The sequence below is a fragment of the Lithobates pipiens genome, unplaced genomic scaffold (genome assembly GCF_037356315.1).
Source record: "Lithobates pipiens isolate NorthernLeopardFrog02 unplaced genomic scaffold, aLitPip1_a1.2 Scaffold_23, whole genome shotgun sequence".
Taxonomy (NCBI): domain Eukaryota; kingdom Metazoa; phylum Chordata; class Amphibia; order Anura; family Ranidae; genus Lithobates; species Lithobates pipiens.
This window is the reverse complement of record NW_027507785.1, coordinates 53,512,780-53,532,084: the sequence shown is the minus strand read 5'-3', so window position 1 is coordinate 53,532,084 and position 19,305 is coordinate 53,512,780. Positions and strand designations below refer to the sequence as shown.

Sequence of the window (19,305 nt, the reverse complement as noted above, 5' to 3'; positions counted from 1 at the left end):
AGTGTGCATGAGAAGCTGTAGCAAGTAAGATGAAGCCCACTTAATTTCTTGTCTGGAGGACATCCAGCGGCATCTTCCTCTTTCATCCCCGTTCCACTGAACGAAAGGGTTCGGCCAGTCAGATTTCAGTACTTCCAATCATGGATGCTCAGCATCACATGTGGGCATTACCTAGGGTAGTTTGCATGCAAATGCAGCAAGCACACCCACCTAGCAAAGCATAGCGCCTCCCATGAGCCAGCCCACTGCTTGGGGGAGGACCAAGGCCATCCTGTGCCGGGGAGGACCAAGGGCATCTTGTGCTGGGAGGTCATCAGGAAGTTCTGTAAAAGCACCCTCCCACCAGTCATGACTTGTCTGAATTGCCCAGAAAAGCACGGAGACCCAGTGATCTCCAAAATGTAGTATGCTATTAAAATGGAAAGATTGTTTAAAAAGGTTATAAGTATGTTGATGTAAAAAAGGTGCAAATGCCTGACTTGTGATATATACTGACACCAATATACGATCTCTGGAGGTCTCACCCCATTATATGCTGGACATAGGACGGGTATCTGAAGTCTGTACCGTTCCCTCCTTTCTGCTCCACATCAGCACCTGGTTCAGGGATAAAATGGTTTCAGATAAAGCATATAAAAAAAAAAAAAAAAAAGTAACATATTGCAGTCTACAGTCTTTGGATGTGATGGTTGCATTCATTTTAAGGTTTCACCCCCCCCCCCCCCTTTATTTTTACCAGGTGATCCCACTGGCAGCATACTTCCCATCCTTGGGGGACAACGCTAATTCACTGTGCTGTGTCAATGGAGGAGGAGAAGAGTTGTCACCCTAGGACAGGAAGTATATTAGGACTAACACCTTCCTCTTTTCCCAGCCATAACACAAGGTTATGTAGTCCACACACAACTAGAAGAATGGCAAGTGATAATAGCTGGCTCATTTTAAAATTCCTTTTGTTTAAGCTCAACATGTCCAAAAACAGAGGCCCTCAATATTTCCCCATCCGCTCCCACCATGTCCTCGCTTCTCTCCAATTCTTTTTAAATGGCAGACCAAGGGCATCTCCTACCTAGGCATAACGATCTCCGTCAACCTCTCTAACCTCTTCACACTAAAACTACATTCCTCTTTCCTCCCGTCTACAGAAAGACCCGGCTGCATGGGGGGGGGGGGGGGGGGGGCACAGCACTACCCTGGTTTGGTCGCATTAAACACCCTCAAGATTGACACCCTTCCAAATTATTATATCTCTTCCAAACCGTACCGGTGACCATCCCCAAATACTTTTTTTTTCGGCCCTACGCTCCCTCCCCATTTGTTTTAACTGGAATAAGGAGTTAGCTATAAACTACTCACACGCCCAAAGCTACAAGGTGGCATGGGACTACCAGATTACAAATCTACTCTCATGGCCCGTACCCTGGAATGGTTCTCGTGGCCGTTTCAAAAGGCCTCAGTAATGGCCGAGCAGGATCTAGCTCCAGTCGACCTAGGGGCTCTCCTCTGGGGTTACAAGGACAGCTTCTCTCACTTATCTGGCACCTCACACTATAGCTGTCCTTGTTCTTTGGTATAGGAGGGCGCTAGGAGGTTCTTTCCTCTGACCCCCTCCCCCTTATCTTTGACAATCTGGCCTTCCCTCAGGGCATTGGGGCCCCATCAGCTGGGATCATTCCACCTTTCCTCCTTGCCTCAAGCGCACACACACACACACACTCGGGTACCGACAAGCTATGATCGTCCCTGAGGGGGGGGGGGGGGAAACACACGAGATTGGCTTACATCCCTACATCTAACAACAACAACTATTCCTTTCATCTCAAATCCATCGCCCACTTTCAGAATTCAAACATTTGAGCTCCCTTCAGGCGCTACCTAGACATCTACTCTCCCACATTTACAGATTGATCCAGGTCCACACTCAGGATGACATGCCCACATACATGAGGATATGGTCGGCAGACCTTGGAAAAACTCTCCAGAGTGGAATGGCAGACCGCGTACCATTTCGCCCACAAGTCCTCCAGCTCCGGTTACTCACAAGAGAAAAACTTCAAGATAATGTACAGATGGTACAGGGACCTCGTTACATTACATAAAATCTTCCCCATCTACCTCATCCTCCTGCTGGCGATGCAATGAAGCCACAGACACTTATCTTCATATCTGGTGGCAGTGTGGACGGATACGACCCTTCTGGAAGCAGGTATTTTACAACTAACCCCTGAGATAACTCTTCTTTCCACCTTGCCAAGATCAACAGACTCCCAGAAACAACATCTTTTTCTATCAGCGGCCGACAACTGATCCTTTTTTTTTGGAAACCTTTGGGTCTCCACAGTAAATGATATGAAAGGCTAGGCACTCAACAACAATTTTGACAAATATAAAGTTCTGTGGTCAATCTGGCTGCACTTTTCTTCCGCAGATACCCTGGCTGGTGTGCTCCCTGTTCCTCCGAGCCCAGCTCCGCCCTCACCATAACCTCCCTCTAAAAATACTATGCATAATGTTAGTATGCTACAGTGACTAGAACCTTTGTATTAGCCACGCACCTTATGTTATTTTTTTGTAGATTGATAAAATTATATATATATATATATATATATATATATATATATATATATATATATATATATATATATATATATATATATATATATATATATATATATATATATATATATATATATATATATATATATAATCAATTGCTGATCCATTTCCCTGAGGAAGAGTTTGAAACACTCGAAACGCGTCGGAATAGGAATAGTCACCTGTATTGTGCTCTGTGTGTTTATTGCATTTTGCATCCACACATTCATTCATATCCCTTCTACCATTTAGGCTTCTGTTTGGCCATATAACCACTACCCCTTGAATTTTAGTAAAATAAAAATGGTTCGTTTTAAAGTAAGATATTGCCTACTAAATATTTGACCTGCCCCTTTAAAGTCCCGCTGAGGCACCCTTTCCGCATCTAAAAAAACAGGGGATTTCCTTAAATTGCCAAGTTACTGTCTTTCCATCCCAGGCTCTCCCAGCAGACCCTCACAAAGCCACCCCCCAAACTCGTTCTGCCTTCATCTTTCTTCCCCCTCTCTACTTCCTGTTCTATTTTTTGACAAATTGAATCCAAGTCTATTTATGGAACCTTTAGGCGCAAGCGCCGCTGTAGGCGATAGCCATTGGGCGTGCACTTGCCGCTTTCCTACAAGTTATATGTCAACTGTATTTCTGATATAATGTTTATTCTACTAACCAGGAGGAGTCAGAGGTATCTTCCAACAGTCTGCAATTTGTTAACCACTTTAGCCCCGGCCTATAGACATACGAGACCCACAGATGGGATCTCCCATCCTGGGAGGGCGTCATATGACGTCCTCCGATTCCCGGCTGCCTAGGGGGCACATGCTGCGCGCACCTGCGGCATCGCTCGGGACCCAGTGCGTGTGCCCGGTGGCCGCAATGTCCGCTGGGCACCCGCGATTGCCCAGGAACACACAGATCCACGTACTGTCAGAGGAGAGGAGACCGATGTGTGTTCCCAGTACAGAGAAACACCGATCGGTCTCCTCCCCTTGTGAGTCCCCTCCCCCCACAGTTAGAATCACTCCCATAGGGAGCATATTAACCCTTGCAGCGCCCCCTGGTGTTAACCCCTTCCCTGCCAGTCACATTTACACAGTAATCAGTGCAGTTTTATAACACTGATCGCTGTGTAAATGGTCCCAAAAATGTGCCAAAAGCGTCCGCCATAATGTTGCAGTCAAGAAAAAATAAATAAAAAAAGCCATAAATCTATCCCCTATATTGTAGATGCTATAACTTTTGCGCAAACCAAACAATCGCTAATTGCGATTTTTTTTTACCAAAAATATGTAGAAGAATACATAATCGGCCTAAACTGAGGGAAAAAAAAATAAATAAAATTTTAATTGGATAGTATAGCAAAAAAAAAAAAAAAAAAAAAAAAAAAAAAAAAAAGTAAAAAATTTTGTTTTTTCTTCTTCAAAATTGTCGCTTTGTTTATAGCGCAAAAAATAACCACAGAGGTGATCAAATACCACCAAAACAAAGCTCTATTTGTGTGGAAAAAAAATAAAATAAAAAGTCAATTTTGTTTGGGTGCCACGTCGCACAATTGTCAGTTAAAGCAACGCAGTGCCAAATCGCAAAAAGTGCTCTGGTAAGGAAGGGGGTAAAAATTCTCTGGGGCTGAAGTGGTTAAATAACTTCTTCAGGAGGAATTCAGGCTAGCAGGTCTTCATGGAAAGTTTCAGAAATATATTGTATTCAGTCACTCCAACAACTTTCCATTTTATCCCCCCCCCCCCAAACATATTAACTGCCTTATACTCCGTATTGACAATACCTGCTCTCTTAGCCTCCAAAAGAAATGCATTTCCGTAATCCCAGAAGAACATTCCATTATCCGATAGCTTGTTGATCGCCGCTATCTGCCTTCTTAGGCTGCAAGAAAAGCAATTCAGCATTCCTCAAATAAAATATATATACTCGCAGTAATTAATTTAAAAAAAGACAAAAAAAAAAAAAAAAAAGTATTTAACTGAAAGAAAAAAGGGAGGAGCTATGGAAATCACCACAGCACTCACTCATCACCTTATCAAAGGGGCCAAATGTGAGGTTTCAATCATACAAAGGGAGCCTCAAAGCAAGCAGCTCTGCTACTGCTTTAGCCAACTTAAAAGTGCTTCAGGAATCCTGTGTCATGTCAACTGGTTTATTGTAAAAATAGTTCAATTTAGGTTTAATCTGAGTTTTACAAGACCAATTTACAAAAGGAGGAGATGCAAAACTGTGCTGCTAGCTCTTTTAGCCAACCCATAGTGCTTTAGGAATTTTGGTGTCGTGTCAGCTGGTTTATGGTTAAAGTTCACTCAGTTTAGCTTTAGTCTGAGGAGTTATAAAACACAAATATCAGCAAATTTGATGCGGTTTGACTTTATTCCCAGGTAAACAAGTTCATGTCATGCCCATTTTGGCAGCAATACAAATTATATATATATATATATATATATATATATATATATATATATATATATATATATATATATGGGAGAAAGAAACTATACAGAGTATTTTCGCTGGTTATTACCAAGAAGCGCCGACTCCTCACCTCTCCTGTACATGCTGGTGGAAGGTCTGAGGGTCAGTAGAAAGCATCTGGTTGGCTTCCTGGAAAGGAAGCTGTACAGGGTAATATCCTCCGCTAAATGGGTTGTGGCACGAGGTTTGGTCAGATCCCAGGTCTACCAGCAACTCGCCCGTCCGCTCATACTCTTCCACAAACCTCTCCCTGCAACGCAAGACACAAATATTCAGAGGTGTGTGGGTCTCTGTGTATAACACTTCAAAAGGTAAGGGTGGCTACCTGGTCTCCACCCTTTGCCATCTGGCAACCACTACTACCAGGGCCGGAATAGGCCGAGAACGGTTTTATAACCAAAATTATTTTAATTACCAGCATGTTACAGTTTACAAATATGCCTTTGGATAATAAACTAGATAGTCATGTCCTCTATTTTTTGTCCTTTTGTGCTGTAGGAAACACTTCTTTGCATAGTCATCATTCACAGCAAAGGTGGGCCTGGGCTGAGAAGACGGCAGAACAAAAAGGAGCGCGCGGAGGAAAAAGACCTGGCATAGTTAACAATACTATACATGTGGCTACACTCAAGAGTCTGCTTGATGATCTTGACCTACCAGTACTCCTTGCTCTTGCGCATCCTGTATTCCTTGGACCTCCTGTTACCGACCTGCCTTTTCTCTGGACCTCCCTGTTGCCCGATGCTAGGTTTTGACCCCAGCTTGCTCTAAGGACTCTGCCTCTCCTGTTCAACCGTGCATGACTCTGGCATGTCACTTAACTACTCCAATTCCTGTGCAAGACCTTAACCCTTGTTCCTGCCCGCTCTTTGGCTTGCCTCCATGTATGATCCTGGCTTCCATCCTGCCTACACTTCAGTCTGGTCATGCCAGTCTGGCCATGCCCCCACCTTGGGTACCATCTTGGTTCTCATGCATCTCCAAGAACCACAAAAGGGCCTGTCAGGACTGATGGCAGGACAGCTGACAACTGGTGGACTCCACTGCCAGCAACCAGCAGTATTGCTAGTTAAAAAGGCACCCTTTACTTCTTTGGGCATTGCATTCCCTGTTGTCACCTTCAGGTGTGCTTGGCGCTCAGCTGCAAGGGAACGCTCTCGTCAAGTCGGTCCCCACCAGGAATGTGACAGTCACATAATAGTGAAGACCTAGAGAAGAAGGACCAAAATTCCTACTCCAGCCAAGACAGGAAACAGCTTGGGAGATATCTTCTTTCTAGAATCATATATAAAATCGTGATGACACAGAAGTCTCAAGTTCCCACTACCTATAAGAGGAATTTGTTCATAGATACCTTCATTCAACAGTCACATATCATAATGAAGACCCAGAGAAGACCACCTAAGACATGAAACCTTTTAGAGATATCATCTCTTCATTGTCCCGTGTAATAGCAACAACCCAAATTCCTACTACACCTAACACGGGAAACGGTTTTGGAGATCTCTTCCTTCCACAGTTATACATAACAGTGAATTGACCCAGAGAAGGAACAAAAATTACCACTCAACCTAAGACAGAAGATTGTTTTGAAGATATAGTTCTCATGTGACCATGGAAATATTAAAAAAAAGACCAAAATTATTCTTCTAAGGCAAGAAACCAAGGAGGAGGAGGAGGATGAGGAGAACCAAAACAGAAGAAGAAATGGATAGAGATAGAGATATAAATAAAATAAAAAAATAGATCATCTTTCATATCCACATAGAATAATGAAGACCTACAGAAGAACCAAATTCCTACTCCACCTATGACCAGAAACGGTTTGGGATATATCTTCCTTACATAGTCACGTACAACCGTGACTAGATTAGAGATATCTTCCTTAGGTGGAAAGAACTTTCATCTTTTCTAGTCTAAGACATGAAATGGTTTTGAAGATCTTCTCCCCATAGAATTTGGTCCCTCTGTGTGGTTCCCTTTATAGGGGGCATACAATAGTAACCATAGTCACGTATAATAGTAACGACCCAGAAAACAACGAAATTCCTACTTCGCCTAACACCGGAAACGGTTTGAGATTTTTATTAACATTTTGTTATGCCAATATTTACCAAACCCGTGCAGACGTCAGCAATAGTGGGGAAAAACGGAATCATCCACCACGTTGCGGGACAATATTTCATCCCATAACCCATCATGTGACACGAGTACATAATGGGTAACAGACTGCCGCCTGGCACTCACACCGATCTTATCTCACATGTGTTTATAATGTTAATACAAAGCAGAGCCAACACTCCAACCCCCTCCCCTATATCATTACACAGAGAAAAAATAAAACCAAAAACAAAAGAGGAAGGCCTTGCCAGAGGTCCACAACGTTCCCATGATATCCCAGGCTTAGGGTTTCTTTATTCTTCCGTGCTTTTCTGAAAGACACAAAAATAAAGTTCTCTTATTAGTAAAAAAATTAAAGTTGCACACCAAAAGCAGCCATTCTTTCCAACATGGACAAATGCTCAGCCATATTGTAGACCAACTGAGAAGCTCTGATGATCTTACTCTATAGAAGAAAATAAATAAATAAAAAAAACCCCACAAACAGCTCTCCTTCTCCCTACTTACCAATCTAGGGTTCAGATGGACAGCACCAACCTTTGTTCAGGCATCATCCAGGGTCACTGCCGGCTTCCTGGATGGAGATGCCAGTTTGGAGAGAACACAATCAAGTAAAACTTAGCATCTGTTCAGTTCTTGGTTGCGCTAAAGTGGTAGCAAAGTCTGCTTTGTTATCGTCATCTACAGGCAAGCCTAGAATAAAGCTTACCTGTAGGTAAAATGAAAAGCTCTTATAAAACGTGCGCCATATAGGAGATATCCACCCAGCATGAAGCCGCTGATGTCAGCGGGCATACCGTGTGGGACCTTCAGAGACCTTGCCAGAACCGAGGTCTCCTGCACACAGAGGTCATCACGGTTTTGATCACTCACAGCACCGGAACATGCGAAATAGGTCAGCCCTCAGCGGCGACTGCTCCCCGCTGGAGGGCTTCGGTCCAAGGCAAGTATTGCATAATGTGCTAGTATGCGATGTGTATTATCACATTAGGCCTTTATCTTAAAAGGATTTTTTTGATTCTCCCCCCCCCCCCCCCGTAGCAGTTTACTACAGAATAAAAAAAACAAACAACCCCCCCCCCCCCCCCCCCCCCCACACACACACACACACGACCTTCCGCTTCATCTCATTTTGTGATTTGCTACCAAGTTACAGTGTTGCAGTCTGATTAGTGGGGGGGAGGAGACAGATCTCAGCCTAGGCAAAGTCACTGATGGGGAACACAAGACTTCAACGCAAGTTTGAGCGATTTACAACACGACTTCAAGTCGCCCCCAGGACAGGCGACTGTGGCCAATCAGAGAATAATCAGCTCTCTGGGAGGGAGGGGTTTGCCTGGGTAAACCAAATTTATTTTCCTGTAAAGTCGCTTCAATATAGATGGAGATCCATCTTGGAGGCGACTTCCATTGAAGTCTATGGGTACAGGTTGCCTAGAAGTAGTAGAGGAACCTTTTCTGAAGTCGGGGAGACTTCAGTAGTGTACATTAAGACGGCTCTCATTGACTATAATATAATTCCCAATGTCGGGCGACTTGAGCCCTCAAGTTGGATCCCAAGTCGCTGTAGTGTGAACTGACCCTTAGGGTAAAGTATAGCATCTATGTTCTGGTGAGATCCCCCCCCCCCCCCACCTACAGAACTTACCGGATCCTCTGAATACACTCATCCAGCGAGTCTGTAACCTCCATCAGCCAACCCTGCTTGTGACGCTTTAATAAAGCATTTTCATCAACCTAACAAGACCGGAACAAAACAAAACATCATGTGAGGGCCATACATCCATTTTAGGGAACACCTGGCCAGCACAGTTCTTAACCACTACAGATCCGCGCTATTGCCAAATGACGGCATCAGCGCGGACCTACATTTCCGGGACTACGTCTATTGACGTCGTCCCGGATACAAGCGGCCTGCGCGCCCCCTGAGGGGCGCGCGCGGCGCGCTCTGTGATCGGCGAGTCCGTGAGACTCGCCTGATCACCGATCCGTGCAAGGGGTCGATCCCGACCCCTTATCACGCGATCAGCTGTCAGCCAATGACAGCTGATCATGTGATAGAACGGAGCCGGTAATCGGCTATTCCTCCTCGCGCTGACAGCGCGAGGAGAGAAAAAAAAAAAAGCCGATCACCGGCTGCCGTGATCGGGACATCAGTCCCGATCACGGCCAGCAATACAGCTGACCACCTGCCCCCTGCCAGTGCCCACCGCCGTGCCATCCTGAATAAAAGTAAGTGCCCCCCCAGTGCCCATAGTGCCCACAGTGCCACCCACAATGCCCACAATCTGCCTCAAAGGTGCTGCGACCCAGTGCCGCCCATCAGTACCTATCAGTGCCCATCCGTGCCACCCATCCGTGCCACCCATCCATGCCATCTTATCTATGCCCATCTTTGCCGCCTTATCTGTGCCCATCAGTGCCCACCAATGGCAGCCCATCCGTGCCACCCATCCATGCCATCTTATCTATGCCCATCTTTGCCGCCTTATCTGTGCCCATCAGTGCCCACCAATGCAGCCCATCAGTGCCCACCAATGCAGCCCATCAGTGCCCACCAATGCAGCCCATCAGTGCCGCCTAATCAGCGCACTTCAATGAAGGAGAAAAATGACCCGTTTGCAAAATTTTATAACAAACTATTAAAACATGATTTATTTTATTTTTTTTGCATCTTTTTTTGTTTGTTTAGCAAAAAATAAAACTCCGAGCTGTAACTAAATACCACCAAAAGAAATCTCTATTTGTGGGAAAAAAATGATAAAAATTTTCATTTGGGTACAGTGTTGTATGCCCGCGCAATTGTCATTCAAAGTGCATCAGCGCTGAAAGCTGAAAATTGGTCTGGGACTGAGGGGGGTTTAAGTGCCCAGTAAGCAAGTGGTTAAAATGTACATCTAGCCAACATTTTTTAATTTTTTTAAAGTTTTGTTACTAAAAATTTTAGTTTAATTTTCAGAATTTAAATTTGGCTGAATTTCAGAGAACTTTAATCAATTTCGAATGGCACTCAAAATTACATAAGAAATTGAATTTATGCCATGCAAATGTCAGAAAGTTCCATTCTTTTCTATTCAAATTTTGGAAGGTTCTATTCCTTCAAATTCGATTTAGAAAACGATTCAAAAAATTCCATCCAAAATGTTGTCATTTCAGATTAGTTTAAAATTACTACTGTAATTAGGATACATCCCAATTTCCAAATAACGATAAAGTAGTAGGAATTTCAATTTGTAGTTTCAAGTTTTAGATATCGGGGTGGGGGGGGAGAGAAATAGAATCCTTGTCAGGCATCTATTGCTATAGAGGACTTGATTACAAAAAGGATTTCCTGCTCCGACGACAAATTGTTTCATCAGATGGAAGGCATGCATTCCAGTGCATTATTTTCCCCTCTTTTTATTAACCTTAAATAAGGACATTTGTTCCAGTGCTTTTTTTTTTTTTTTTTTTTTTTAAAGCGTTTTTACAGCATTCCAATATAGTTCAGGAAAAATGCAGCACTTTGTACTTTTTTTCCTGGAACTGGAATGCACTGGTGTGAACCAGGTCATTGGAAACCATATAACCTACTTCCCAATGAGTTTTTTTTTATTCCCCCTGCATCAAAAACACCCCGCACTGGACTGCATGTGGTGTGGCCCTAAAAAGTGATCTGTTAAAATGATCTTTATTACAATTAGTTGTCTGACACATGCAGATTCCATCAGAAACGATCAATACAAAACCGCCAAATCAACATGCCAGTGTTGAAACAGATCAAAAGCTTACAAAAATCAAAAAATGGGAGGATCTATGGTTCCCAATTTTTAGGTTGCCATCGGTTTGACCATTTTAGTTACATTGAATGATCTTATTGATGTGTGTGTCCACCTTTACATGGAATAATGATAGATAGATAGATAGATATATCTATCTCCATCTCAGAGAAGTCAATATACACTCACTGGTCACTTTATTAGGTACACCAGTTCAATTATTTGGCAACACAAACTGGTAATCAGCCAATCATATGGCAGCAACTCAATGCATTTAGGCCTCTAGAAGTGGTGAAAACGACTTGAAGTTCAAACCGGGCATCAGAATGAGGATTTAAGAGACTTGGTTGTTGGTGTCAGATGGGCTGGTCTGAGTATTTCAACTGCTGATCTACTGGGGAAAAAAAAAAAAAAAAAAAAGAAGGAATGGTCCGAATAAGAAAATATCCAGTTGTTTGGAGGAAAGTGTCTTGTTGATGTCAGGAGAATGGGAATTTAAGATGGCAGAAAGCCAACAGTAACTCAAACAACCACTCGTTACATCCAAGGTATGCAAAATACCATCTCTCAACACACAAGGCATCACTGGTGCAGGCTGGTGATGTAATGCTGTGTGGGGGGGATATTTTCTTGGCACACTTTGGGCCCCTTAGTACCAATAGAACATGACTTAAACCCCACGGCCTACCCGAGTATGGCTGCTGACCATGTCCATCCCTTTATGACTACAGTGTCCCCATCTTCTGATGACTCCTTCCAGCAGGATAATGCACCATGTCACAAAGCTCCAATCATCGCACCACTGGACAATGAGGTCCCTGTCCTCCAATGGTCTCCACACTCACCACATCTCATCCAATAGAGCACCTTTGGGATGAGGTGGAAAGGGAGATTCTCATCATGGATGTGCAGCCGACAAATCTGCAGCAACTGTGTAACGATATCATGTCACTATGGAGCAAAATCTGAGGAACGTTTCCAACACAGCGTTGCATCTATGCCACGAAGAATGAAGGCAAAAAGGGGTGGGGGGGGGGGGGGGGGTCTAACTACACTACTAGCAAGGTGTACCTAATAAAGTGGCCGGTCAGTGTATATCAGCTCTCAGAAGCCAATATATGTACATACTTAGGGAGTCACAGACACTCAACAAGTAGCGAAGGATTTAAAAAATAAAAATAAAAAATATTTAAAAGCCTCCTTGGTGGAAGCAGCCTTCATAAAATTTGCCGATACCTCTGCAATGACTCCTATACAGCCAACGATGGTGGCTGCCTTCGCCTGAGCGCCGCTCATCCCCTCCGAGACCAGATGTGACAAACACCTTCCCAGCCAGGTCCTCCAAGCCAAGGTAACGGCGTCCAGCGTTTAACACGGTCAACTGTGAGAAACATAGACAAGACATAGAACCTCGCCAACACCCATCTATTATTCTTCTACTTAAACTGCAGAGCTACCCTTTAGATGTCAAGCTACCCTTCAGCTATGACCCTACAAAGTCACAGCTGACCACCTCAATCACTCCAGACTTCCTTAGTGATATTACTTACCACGGTACCATGCACAATACCCTGCGGACCAATGTAACAATAGCTCCCTGCAGTCATTTGTCCATACCTGTCAAGAAATAATAATTTTGGCTTTTAGAAAGGAGACTTTCTAGTCATGGTAAAGCCCGAGGCACAGTCTAAGGGTCTGCGCCCTCAGGGTAAGGCTGCATTCACACCTGAGCGTAGCGTTTTTTGCGGCGTTTTTTGCCGCGATTTTGTGCAGGGTAAAAGGTTACCAAATGTTAAAAGAAGGAAAAAAAAAAAAAACGCCCAAATCTTCTCAATTCGAGCGACAAAAAAAAGGGTCCGGAACTTGTTTGAGCTTCAGGCGACATGTAGTGGAGATGTGAATCATCTCCATTGAGAATAATAGAATTTTTCCCCTCTAGCGTTTTTGTAGCTTCAGGCTTCAAGCTACAAAACGCTCAGGTGTGAATGGGGTCTTAAGCCCGAGGCACCGTCTAAGGGTCTGAGCCCTCAGGGTAAAGCCCAATGCTGTGTAAGAGACAGAGCGCCCACATGATGAAGCCAACTGCTGTATAAAGGTCTGAGCCTCATGGTAAAGCCAAATGCTGTGCAAGGTCAGAGCTCTCATGATAAAAGCAGAGTGCCATGTAAAAAAGGTCCTTTATCCCCCCCAAAAAAAAAAAAAAAAAAAAAAAAAAAAAAAAAAAAAGTGAAAAACAAATTTGTTTTGTTGGAAGATGGTGCTCTAGACACTTCTAGAACTGGGAAGTATCTGTGGCAGCATCTCTAACAAGCAAGTACATTGTAGCAATAAAAGGATTTCAGGTAAAGAATCAGACCCCACACAGCCCTCCCATACATGTTAATGTGCTAAGAGTGTATACACCGCTTTTCTAGGGAACTTCTTTAAATTCTGTAGTCCTCATCGAGGAAGAATTTCCCCCCCCTTTTTTTTTTTTTTTTTTTTTATATTGGTGCAAAAATGAACAGACGATTGCTTGCCATGCATCGGTGCACCAAGGGTTCCATCAATCAGAATACCATTGGCTGATTAAGCCAAAAAAGTTATCTACCACAGCTCATCAGAATGGATCCGTGTGATCCAAGTTCAGAAAACATCTGATTGGCTTCTGTAGACCTGCAACTAACACGGCTGCGATAATGAAGCCCCAAATTAGGGACCATTTTACAATCAGATCAGGAAAAACACAGCAGGTGGGGGCAACTCCGACCTGCTAAAATTGGTTAGAAATAAGGGAAGGTTCTTACATTGTCACACCCAACGCAAACATCCTGTTGTAGTCTTTCCTGGAGGAGTAGTTGGGAATCACCTAAAAAGAAAAAAAAAAAAAAAAAATTATCAGAATGAATCCAACTAGACAGCAAGTGGAACGAAAATCAGATCAGATACAGGTTGCAACTTACCATCCCATTGGTGATGACGACCCGTGGAGCTCTGGGGTGACTAGGAAAGAGGCCCAGAGGATGTCCGCTGTACATCACCAGGGTCTGATCTTCTGTCATCTCAGCCAGGTAATACATCACAAGCCAGAACTGAAGATTCAATGGAGAGAAGAAGATCAAACCTTGAAGTAGAACTATTTTTTTTTTTTGGATAGAGTAAGGGAGGGTTATAACCCGTCAGATTTTTTTTATTTTATATATTCCCCCCCCCCCCCCCCCCACCAGCTGTATCCCATTCACTTCCTGTCCCTTACCCAAACAGGAAGAGGAAATCCCTGAAATTAAAAAAAAAAATAAAGGTGAATATTTTGGGGACCCCCAGGTCAACAGAACTTTTCCCTTTAGTTATATTTTAAAAAGTGTATCCAAAGCCAGTAAGTTTTTGAAACAGTAATGGCCAAGAACAACATCAAGATTTTTAATTTTTTTTTGCCTTGTGTCCCATTGGGGTAGGAGATTTTCCTTTATTTCCCCCCCCCCCCACTTTTATTTCTAGTCCGGTGACTCAAAATGTTAGCTTTTCCTCTCACTTTGAATTCCAGTGACAATGGGTTACTAGGGAAGGAGGAAAAAAAAAAAAAAAAAACACACACACACACACACACACACACCTTAATCATCTGACCTTCCCTTCATTCTTGTACAATTGTACCAGCTCCTTTCCTGGAATGAAATGGCTTCCTCTGATTTCACTGCACACTGTGAGCGTCTCACAATGTGAATTAGAAGCTGCAGCAAGTCAGAGCCGCCTCATTTCCTGGCTGAAGGATATCCAGCATCTACAGCCCGACTGTCCCCGGCCCTTTAATTTATTGGCCTTCGATCATGCTTGGGCCGCACAGCTTCCCATTTTCAGAACCCTGCCAGCCCCTCCTACCATCCATGATCTGTCTGCATTGCATAGAGAAGCACAGACACCGAGTGATGTCAGTCTAAAATAAAGGTATGTAATGGAAATGCAAAAGTCCAATTTAAAAAAAATGGGGGTGGAGGAGTGTTGCAACATCATTCCCAAAGCAAAGGTACAGCGGCCATTGATGCCCCCATCCTGTACCAAGAACCACTATAGATGGCTGATATTTTCAGACACTTGCCATTACATTCCATGAGCCAGAGCAATTCGGCATGGCATGACTCCAGGTCACATGACTCAGGACAGAACCTCTGCAGGGCCTGCTTAATTATAACGGACATGTACGCTCTGCTCGCTCCCCCCCCCCCCCCCCAGTGTTGGATTTTTAGAATAGGAACCTAGTCACAGGGTGGGCGAGTATGGTTTAATTATCCCAGGAGACTCCCACTAGACACAGTCGCCCCATGCCAGGTAAAACAAAGAGCAATGCAAAGAATCCCAACGCCGCGCATTCTGCTTCCATAATTAGGACACAGCCGATGAGCCAATGACCTGCCTATGACAAAGGAGAACCGGTTCTTCACCCACGCCAACCATTTAGCCTTTTGTAGAGGGTGCATTTCCACTTCTTTGGTCATTTTACAATTACATATCTCCCAACTGTCCCTGATTTGGAACAAAGTCCCTCATTGTGGTCTGAGAAAATATAATATTAAATTATACACAATATATATATATATATATATATATATATATATATATATATATATATATATATATATATATATATATATATATATATATATATATAATATACACACACACACACACTTTAGCTTTAAAAATAAATATAAAAAAGTGTTTCCCAGTGCTAAACTTCTGATTCAAAATTTCTAAATCTGTGCATTTGTAAATTTCAAAAGCCAGTTAAAAAAAAAAAAAAAAAAAAAAAGGAATAGTAGTGGTAAATAAAAACCCAACACCCCCCCCCCCCCAACACCTTTGGTTTTTGTGGAATTCTCCTTTAAGGGGGGGGGGGGGGGCGGTGCGTCTTACGCCTAGACATTTTGGCCAATAGGAATACCTCATTCCCATCTCGAAGTTGGGAGGTTGCCTCATTGTATTCCAATCATTTCTTGTCTATTAAATCTGAACCATCTTGACGTTTGTAAACTTACTTTCTTTGTGAAGGCCCCACACATTTACAGCCATGAATTCTGTGACACAGTCACTATGCTGTGCGATTAGGCACTGCTGTGCCACACATTTTAGAGCCTGTCTTCTGAACTAGGAGGTGCTGAAAGGAGGAGTTTTCAGGAGGCAGAGTCAGTACAGGGAATTACTGCTTGCAGGCAGCAAGGTACCATGGGATATATAGTCCTTGGAAATGGAGAAGCTGCAAAGCATGCTGGGAATCCAGGAAGTTGTGGAAAGATGGCCAGCAGACAGGCAGAGCTCACAGAATGAAAGGAGATGAAAGCAAGTTTAAAGTCGACAATCAAGAGAAGAAGAAGACTTCACAAGAGCAAATACAGAGGGGTCACCACAAGGTGCAAACCATTCATAAGCCTAAATAGAATAGCCAGATTAGACTTTGCCAAAAAAATAAAATAAAAATAACGATATCTAAAAAGCCAGACCAGTTCTGGAGAAGCATTCTTTGGACAGATTAAATCTGTACCAGAATGACTAATATCTATATCTATATCTAACACACACACCACCACCCCCCACACTAGTGTATAAAAATGGTTGCAGTTCCTAAATGTATAATTATGTAGTTGGGTGACAGAATACTGCAATGAACAAGTCGTATCACCCACCTGGGCCCAGTTGCTGAACACTTGCCCGTTCCCTCCATAGGTCACCAGTTCCTGGGGAAACTTATCGGAAAGAAAACCAAGACAATATTACAATATTTTGAGCATCTCATTCAAAGAAGCATTTCAGTGGGCTGTCTTAAACACAAAACATTTCAAAAGACTTTGGATTTATTTATTATATAATAAAAAAATCCATACTTTCCAACCATTTTGGGGTGCCATTGATTAACGGCACCACTGTGCACTTGCTGAGAGGGACGTTTTTGTTTTTTTTTGCGATTTTGCACATTCCCAAATCGAATAAACGTGAACCTAGCCTAACACAGCTTTCAACTCAAAAGATGAAGCTTTTCTGAAAAATGAAATAGTTGTTAAAAGGAATTGTAAAGTTACTATTTTATAAAATTTAACAAGTCCCACCAGTCCCGTCTGCTCCTCCTGTTTGAGTGCCACCATAGGAAGCCAATTGCGATGGGATGGGATGGGGGCGAATTGTGTTGGCTTACTTCTGAGGCTGGCATAGATACACCCAGTAGGACTTGCCCTCCCTGGCAAGGCAATTCAATTTTTTTTTTTTTTTAACCATTATGCAAAAAAAAAAAAAAAAAAAAAGAAAGAAAATCCCACACACCACACCCCTTCAGTGTTTAGAACTACTTTGGGTTAAGTTATGTTCCCTGTTATAGGATATGTTCCCTGTAACCTATCGGAAGAGATTAGACAAAAAGTTACACCAACCCATGCACTTAAAGTGCAAGGGTCCACTCCATCCCCCCCCCCCCCCCCCCCAAGGTTTCAGCCAAGGAGGCTGCCATCTTTTCCTCCATTTATTTTACAACTGGCATGATGCTGCACAAGTGATCAGTTATAAAACCAACCATATGATGGTTTGACAGTTTGGTTGAGAGCACAACCAATGGGAGTGTTACATTTCCAGCACGTGCCAGAAATTAAACTGTTTTACGGATGGGTTTACTTCCGCTTTAAAAGTCCAACTGAAACTTCAGTTAACAAAAACTGCATTTTTATTCCTAAAGCACCCACAGCCTGAGTAGAAAAGCCTTTTCCCTGCCAGCAGGCTGCCGAAAAAGGACCCTTTCCCTGTGTGTGAGCAGCGAGCTCTCTGCGAGACCTGCCAAGTCAAACCTACACCTACTACAGAGAGACCACTGCTTCCACACAGATTGAAAGGGCCCTTCTCTACAGCATGATGCCGGCAGGGGGAATCAGCCTTATCTTCTCAAGCTGTGGCTGTTTCACAAAGAACAAAAAAATAAAGGAAGAAGACTTTGCACCCTTTGTTTCAATACACCTGGAACGTTATTTATTCAACTTAAAACGGATAGGATGGGTGGGTACAAAAGACACCATGAGGGAGTCTCAGCAAAGAATGAATCTAAAGTTTGTGGCCATCCACACAATAAGATCATTGGACAAATGATTTTATTTTTTTTGGGGCATGCTAGTCAAAATATTGAAGATGAAGAGGTTACTAAAGTTAAGATTTTTTTTTTTTTTCGTATGGTCTGGTATTGTACGAGAACAATTTTCGTGCTTGTCCCACTGGATCACTTATCGAAATAATTTATTCACAGGTAAAACAAACAGATGATGAACTCACATTTTCCAAGGCATAAAAAGGCATGTAGAATACAAGGGGGGGGCGGTTTTTTTCATCTGATTCGTCCGTCACATAGGATCCGGTCCGCGGGTGTCATGTTGTCCTCTCCTGGCGTTACCACGAGTTCGTTGTTAAAAAATGCCGGCTTGGTGGACGCAGAGGATGTGTTTCCAAAGCGAGGCTTGGTTAGCGGTGATTGGCCTGATGAAAGAGCGCGGTCGTCTCTCCACCTCGACCCGAACGCTCAGGAAACGCTTCGCCCCGCCGTGACGTCACAACCCCGTGACCCGCGTGTCACCGCTAACCAAGCCTCGCTTTGGAAAAACATCCTCTGCGGCCACCAAGCCGGCATTTTTTTAACAACAAACTCGTGGTAACGCCAGGAGAGGACAACATGACACCCGCGGACCAGATCCTATGTGACGGACGAATCAGATGAAAAAAAACCGCCCCCCCTTGTATTCTACATGCCTTGGAAAATGTGAGTGCATCATCTGTTTGTTTTACCTGTGAATAAATTGCCTTTTAAAAATCTACACCCAGAGGCACCCCCTTCTTCTCTTTTCCTGCAACAGTCTAGGAGCCTGGTTTCAGCTCCCTGTGGTGGCAGCCCTGCATTCCAAAGTCCCACTCAAAGAACGAAAGACACTTTCACGGGACTTGAGAACTAAAAGTTCTCATTCATATTATCGTCCAATATAACTTTATACAGACGGCCCTCTGGAGTATATTATTTTCTGATCTTTTGTGCCTCTACTTGTCGTGTCACTTATCGAAATAGTCTTTCGAAAACTGTTTACCAACAATCTGATTAATCGAACGATCGCTTCAAAAGCGCTATCTTTTGTACGATTTTCTGATAGTGTGTACGGGCCTTAAAAGAAAAAAAAATAATATATATATATATATATATATATATATATATATATATATATAAGTCGGCGGCTACAAATCCTGTAGCTGCTGATTTTTAATATAAGGACACTTACCCGAGAAACGTCTTCACCTGAGCCGATTATTGAATTGGCCATTGGGCGTTGCCATGGCCTATCTCCGCTAAGGGAAACCATGGCTTCAC

General features: G+C 43.2%; 1 protein-coding gene across 1 annotated transcript in view; it reads right to left on the bottom strand.

Moving 5' to 3' along the window:
• Positions 1–19,305, bottom strand: part of UROC1 (urocanate hydratase 1) — a 31,639-nt gene that overhangs the window by 7,633 nt on the left and 4,701 nt on the right. The window contains 11 exon segments of the mRNA XM_077451626.1: positions 525–597; positions 4,376–4,473; positions 5,141–5,320; positions 7,440–7,502; positions 8,840–8,928; positions 12,186–12,248; positions 12,250–12,330; positions 12,500–12,566; positions 13,736–13,797; positions 13,892–14,020; positions 16,607–16,766. Coding sequence (XP_077307752.1) covers positions 525–597; positions 4,376–4,473; positions 5,141–5,320; positions 7,440–7,502; positions 8,840–8,928; positions 12,186–12,248; positions 12,250–12,330; positions 12,500–12,566; positions 13,736–13,797; positions 13,892–14,020; positions 16,607–16,766 — 1,065 coding nt within the window.